Source organism: Anarrhichthys ocellatus, unplaced genomic scaffold (genome assembly GCF_004355925.1).
Source record: "Anarrhichthys ocellatus isolate YVR2014 unplaced genomic scaffold, GSC_Weel_1.0 scaffold54, whole genome shotgun sequence".
Lineage (NCBI taxonomy): Eukaryota > Metazoa > Chordata > Actinopteri > Perciformes > Anarhichadidae > Anarrhichthys > Anarrhichthys ocellatus.
In genome coordinates, this window is record NW_022280084.1 from 7209 (window position 1) to 13837 (window position 6629).

At 41.1% G+C, this 6629-nt stretch overlaps 1 protein-coding gene across 5 annotated transcripts in view; it reads left to right on the forward strand.

Annotated features, from left to right (window-relative positions):
- The first annotated feature begins 289 nt into the window (after nt 1–289).
- Nucleotides 290–6629, forward strand: part of zmynd11 (zinc finger, MYND-type containing 11) — a 21538-nt gene continuing 15198 nt past the window's right edge. For 2 of the 5 annotated variants that reach the window (XM_031870749.1, XM_031870752.1), the window contains exons 1-2: nt 290–566; nt 4067–4202. In XM_031870749.1, coding sequence (XP_031726609.1) covers nt 4072–4202 — 131 coding nt within the window. In that variant the 5' untranslated portion in view covers nt 290–566; nt 4067–4071. The remainder of the gene's footprint in view (nt 567–4066; nt 4203–6629) is intronic. The other 3 variants (XM_031870751.1, XM_031870753.1, XM_031870754.1) reach the window with 2 other exon arrangements.

Genomic DNA, 6629 nt, shown 5'->3' on the forward strand with positions numbered 1-6629 from the left:
CCATGTACTACCATTTAATGTGTTTTGAGTTAAGTACAAAATCTACAAACACGTTCTTCGTTTGTAGAATGACAATTATTTTTATTTGCTTCGCCGTGCATAAAGGTGAACCAAGTACATATTGTTTCCACTGATTACCAAACACCATTTAGAGCAAGACAAAAAGAATCCACAATAACTAAAATATTATATATACAGACAGAATGATTGTTGTGTTGCACAGTGTATTTATAATGCACAGATTTCTTAGCAACACTTACTAGCCAATCAGAGGCGGAGTAGGGCGGGTCTTACCTCCAGCCGCCATAGCAGTATTTAGTAATTTAGCGGCGTGTGATGCAGTACTGGATTCCACCGCTAGAGTTCTCCCCTCACCAGCTCCGCTCCGCTCCGCTGGCGCTGTTGTCTGTGTTTACCTTCACAGTACTGTGGCCAGCTAGACACAAAAACCACCATCCACAACCTCTCAACAACCAGGCAGGAACAACACTAATGTGAGCCGCCTCGCCTTCGATGCTTCGCGGATTCCCTGCAGCAGCTGTGTGTTGGTGACACTGTAAGCAAAGGTGAGCTTTTAACGGCACACGCTCAGTGACAACACTGCAGCTAGCGCCGTTAGCTTAGCCGTTAGCTGCCTTTCCTAACATGGCGCCCTCCAAAACAAACGAGTAGGTAGCTAAGCTAGCTTACTGTGTTTCGCAGTTTTGGTGACGGCGGACAGAGCTTCAGGTGTACCCGGAATACTACTAGCGTTGTCGTTTTGATTGTAAATGTTATCTAGCTTAAGTTTATCAACCACCCAGCTAAAGGTAAGCTACGTAACAGTTTATGCTAGCATCGCTAACTAAAATTAACTCACCTACAGACCAACCATTACTTGTACGTGCTTGTTCGGGGGGGTTATGTTCTCATGCAATACATAAGGAATGTACATTGTCTGGTTTAAGTTATTTAGTGCGAGTTAAATCGGAAATTTTGTCTTGATAGGCTTTGGTTTGGTCGTTAGCTAGCATGCTAAGTAACGTTAGCTAGAGCCCGTGGCCTTCCACGGCCAACCCTCTTTGTTTACCAAATCTACGAGTGGTTTTAACTGTGACAGCTAATAACGAGATGTATTGTTAAGTGTTGAACTACAGTGTGATAACCCAGATTATCTTCCATAGAAAAGCCCATTTGGTGTGCTCAGTCAGTGCCAATGTGGATGCTATTAGCTACTAGCTGGCTAACGGGAGTCAACCTAAAACATCTCAACACTGTGACTCTCATGGTTGATTTAATTCATACGATAACTATCAGGGATCGTTCTTGATGTGGAGTCACGTTTGGAGGAGCTGTTGGTTGTTTTTCAGCGCTGTGTAGTCTTACTGTTTTACCCCCCATGGGAGCCACAAACCCGTGTCTCCCTAATTGCCCCTCCGGTGTCGCACACCTTGCCTAATTGATTGGGGAGCTCGTTGGCGCCGTTCTGTCATCGTCTTGTGTGAGCTCTCTGGAGACAGAGGTGTAGGAGGTGACTGTGTTGCATGCATGCAGGCCGGAGTGGCCATGCTGCCATGGCAGCATGGCACAGGTGGCCCTCCTTCACGCCTGCTGCCCTTGACACAGAATAGGGGAGCTCACATTACTCACCTTGCTGCTCTGTTGTGACGCTGTGAAGTCTACTCAACTACCTGATTTTTCAACGTCTCACCTTGGCTCTCACACCCAGGAGTGCTGTGACGTTTTTAAACCAATTTTAAACCATTAAAAAAAAAAAGTTGATCCACCTCATCTCCTAGTTCTGCGTAGTATAATGTACACATTGACGTTAATATCACAATGTTTGTACACTGTTGCCATTACCTTGGACAGACGGAGGAAAAGCTTAAATTTAACAATTTTCATAAATAATAAACACAAAAAATAAATCAGTTTTTCCTCCTGGAGACTATTGTTGCATTCAGTGTGGCTGGAATGAATTAATTTAGCACATCCCGAATTTGTAGTTTGAAAAGTGTTGTCTTCTTCCCGATTTGTGCACTTTTCCAGCACGCTGTTTCATCTTATGTGTTAAATTCTCAAAGAAACAATTTAATGTTTAACCATTAAACACATCGAATAAGACATCTAATAGAGATGGATGATTCTGTCATATTTAGGCCTAAAGGAATCCAGATGTTGACAATGAGTGCTTCAGGTGAACCTAACATGTAACTTTAATATCAGAGGCATCAGGCTTGCATCTGTGTACTTAAACCCGGGCTCAGATCCAGTCTGTAAAAATATAAAATACTATGTTCAAAGAGATGATTATCCCACAACAATCCAACTCAATAATCCTTCGCTCTGACCACAACCAAAGCATCAACCAACAGGCCACATGAGATATGTTGCCTGTTTGCTGCCAGTGTCCACCTGTTTTGTGTTGATAGTCGCGTTGCATGATTTGCTTATTTGCTCTCAACACCAAATGTGTTTCTTACATGTTTTTTATTTCACCCTGAACCACACTTTGTACTCGGATGAGAAAAGTGTGGAGATGAAACATCCTCCCCTGACATCTGTCGCAGCCTCTTCTCACACAAAGTGCACTGAAGCTAAGCCTCCTCCTTCACATAAATATGCTCCCGGCATTATTATGGTTAGCTTTTGGCTGCGATTTACGAAAGTGACATTTTAAGTTTCACGGACGGTTAAGAGGAGGACCGCATAAAATTGGATTTGAAGATATTCGGAGAAGGCCAGGCCTGTTCATCACAGTTAAGAGCCAGCCGGTATTATTCCAAACCTTTGAAGGTCTCTTAAGAGTCATATTCCCTCTGACATGTTCTGGGCGTCCAGCACCACACTACTGTATTTGTTTTGATGGTTTGGAAATGTCCTGTTAAGAATGAGAACAAGACATGATATATATTCATGTCTGATATGTAATCAATGCTCTTCAGGAGGTAGATGGCTTACATGTACGCATGTTTATATAAATGGTGTTTGGATTGGACGCTTTAGCCGGATTCTAAATTTATGTCGGAACACATATTGTTGTTTGCATAGCGTTTATACTGTTATGTTGTTAATATTACCGTTGCCATGCTTGTGTGGATTCATAATGTTATGATATTGTGATATGTTGGGGTATTTGTGCTATCTATAACTATATAATATCTAATAATCAACAGCACAAATACTGTTTGTTTACAATAAAATGCAATATGCAACGGTTTAAGATTGATTTCATGAAACTGTAGTTTTCGTGTCTCTCATATTATTATGACTTTTTAATGCAACACAGAGAACATTGGTTTGATTATTCAATGTGCATGTTGCACACGTAAGACGTATTTTGATGTTCAGCATTGCAGGCAGTCTGAATATTTGGAAAATGACAAAAGAGCTTGTACGTATGAAATGACGAACTGTCAAATGGCCGAATCCTCCTCCATCATGCTTAACGGTCAGTAATGTCTTTTGAAGACAGTCCCGTGTGATTCTTTTTCTTCAATTAGTAAAGAAATGGCAATTCTGTGAAAAGTTTGTCCTCGTTATATTTGCCTGTAAAATATAATTTGGACAATGTTCGATCTTGGCTGATAAGCCGTACGTTCACGTTAAAGCATCTTCACTTGTTACGGACTTCATTGTGAGAACAATATTTCATATTCATGTTGAGATATATGTGGATTATTTGTGCGCTCTAAATTAATAACGAGCACCTTGTTCTTTAAAATCTAACTATAAACTCATTTGTATGACCGTTCTGGGCAACACGACGAACATAGTTCAATTATTTAATGGGATTATTGCCTATGTAAGACATATTATCATGTTCAGTATTGCTGATTGGTCTTATGGACGATCTCTTGCAGGGTAGCGAGATTTGCTTACAAAGAAACACAACTACTCCCACAACCAATATTACTACCACGAGTGACACTGCTGTCATGTTTAGGCCATAACCTCAGCTGTTACATCACCAGTATAAACGGTACCACTGGTATTCTTTAATCGGTGGTACTGTGGCCTCCCATGTCTGTATTTTGGTAACACAATTACGTCTGCTGATTTATTTATTTTTCCGTTGTCCACACAGTTAAGATGAATAAGGAAATCATGTCACGCGTGGTGAAGAAGAGGCTGGCGGACCCCAAGGTGGTCCAGTATGTGTGGGCGGCCATCGAGGTCGTCCGCAACCAGAAACAAATCGCAAACATGGACAGGATCTCCAAGTAAGTTAAATCACACACAAGACGGATATGATGATGTGTATCTGTCATGGAATGTGTGTACGTTGACCAAAGATGGGTTCAACTAAATAACAAACAAACAAAAAAACATAGATTCCCACCGATCTAGCCGTCTCTGATTTAATGTTGAGGTTTTAAAATATCTGCCCCTTGAGTCTTTATTCAACCGGCCGAATACAGACGAGGTGAATGGCATGAACGGAGGCGTTTACACTCTGTTGAGCTGTTCGTTGCATTATTCTCCGAAACAAAACGAAGTGTGAAAAATCAAAAAGACAACGAGTGTAACTCATAGATACGCTCATAGACTGTAGATTTAACCGGCAAAAAGTCATAAACCAACTTCCACAATGATGAGAGATTATAATCATCTGTAAACTAATGTCTCATATTCATGGAATACTTTATTGCCTTCATACAAACCCTGTGAAGAAACAAGTTAAGTATTAAATGTATTATAAAGAAGCAAAGTTGAATATGAATTTTAAGACCTCTGAAAACAAATTTTCCTTCTTTGTAAGTTCTCCAGTCATGTAAATAGTGATCGCCTCGCGCCGGCTTCACTATGTCGAGTATAAACTACGCTTTACTCTGAGTGATCCACAGACCTCCCTGCAAACGGATTCCCCAATGACTACTTTTTACATTTTTGTGTTACACAACATAAAGTGACAGGAGAGCGAGAAGCGTAGCGAACGTTGGGTTTGAGTAATCGGCGTGCATCTATAGGCATTTTGGAGGAATTTTGTCTTAAGTGGATCTTTAACCTGTACACAAACTTTTATGGTTTGTTCTGCTTACGTGTCCTTAAGCAAGGTATTCCCTGACAGGTCCCTATTCAGAGGGTTCCAGGTGATTTGCACAGTGATGACCTGAGGGGAGAAAGACAGCGGCCCACACAAACGTGCCATTACTTGAACCCGCCGTATGCCGACACATTGTGTAATATGAATCATTTCACAGACTTTCTTTGTGTGTAATTATAGATTTATACTCAGGAATTGGTAGCTGAATAACTCACCGATGCATTATTTATAGATACATGTGTAGAGTAGTAACTGTCTGTTTTCATTAGCAGTCTATTGGCACATTTTTAATCAATCAATCATTTAGTTTATAAAATGACAGGAAGATTCATTTTCATTTCTAACATTTTATAAAATGTTAGAAATAAGGGGGAAAATGCCTAAATGACGTCTACAATTGAAACTCACATTTGAGAAGCTGGAGCCTGAGAATGTGTCATCAGAGTAGTTGCTGATTTAATTAGTTAACAACTAATCCATTGACTCATCAATCATTGTTAATGTGTGTTCTGACACCCTATAATGAACCTCCATATAGTATCTACAGCCGGTTTGGGGGTCCTGATGCTTTAAACATTACATTTTGTTAATGTTATCTGTGAAAACGATCCTCACTTTGTTCACAACTATGCAAAATCGAGACAAATAATCCGTCGGCGGGTGGAGCGGAGACCAAATGAAACAAGTTGGCGAGCACCTTTGTGGGGGGGGCTGGCTGGCGGGCGGGCTGCCAAATCAATATATCCTGTCGGCAAGCGGCTGTTGTCATGGCAACAGTAAGCAGCGGCGCATACACACACACACTAAATCCAGTCACACTGTAGCTTAATTTTGCCAAAAACGAGCCTTGTGGCCAAGAGGGCGATGGTTTTGGTTTTTAGTGATAATAGAGGAGATTGAAGTTGGCGAATAAATTAACCGCCGTCTCTGTCACGTGATGAAGATGTCCGGTAACATTCTCACACGACAAGAGTCAGGTAACCGTTAACCAATCTAACCTGGTGTGTGTTTAACCGACTGTAAAAATCATGGTATGTTTGACTTTACTATAGTCAGAATGGTCACTCAGTCAAGAAATAACACAAGATACTAAAGAATAACTCTGAACTGTATCCATGAAAATGAACCACAAGGAGACAAAACTCACAGAAATATGCATTCATTTAAATGAAGAAATCTCAACTCCGACATAGATGGAAATGTCGGTCTGATGTGTTGAAAAGTTCTTCCTTTGTTTCCTCTCGTCTCGCCTCCTTGGTACCTTGGTTTTACCATCTTTGCTTGAACTAATCCAGCCTGACTCGTGTTCACCTCACAGACCTTCTGTAGGCCTCTCCATTGTACCTCTGGAGTAAGTACAGACTCTCACCTGACTCCGTGTTGGCTCGTACGCTGGCTCTCTGCCACAGCCGAGGATACGTGACCTCAGAGAGGTTCGCTGCCAGGAATCAAACCGGCCACTATTTGAAATGGTGGATCGCGTGAGAGGAGAAACCAGATGAGAACGACTCCCATGTTTCAAATCACATTTATCTCACATTTATCTCTAATCAATATTGTTGCCTAAACTTAACTGTCTGTAGTTTTGTTGCCTAAACTTAAC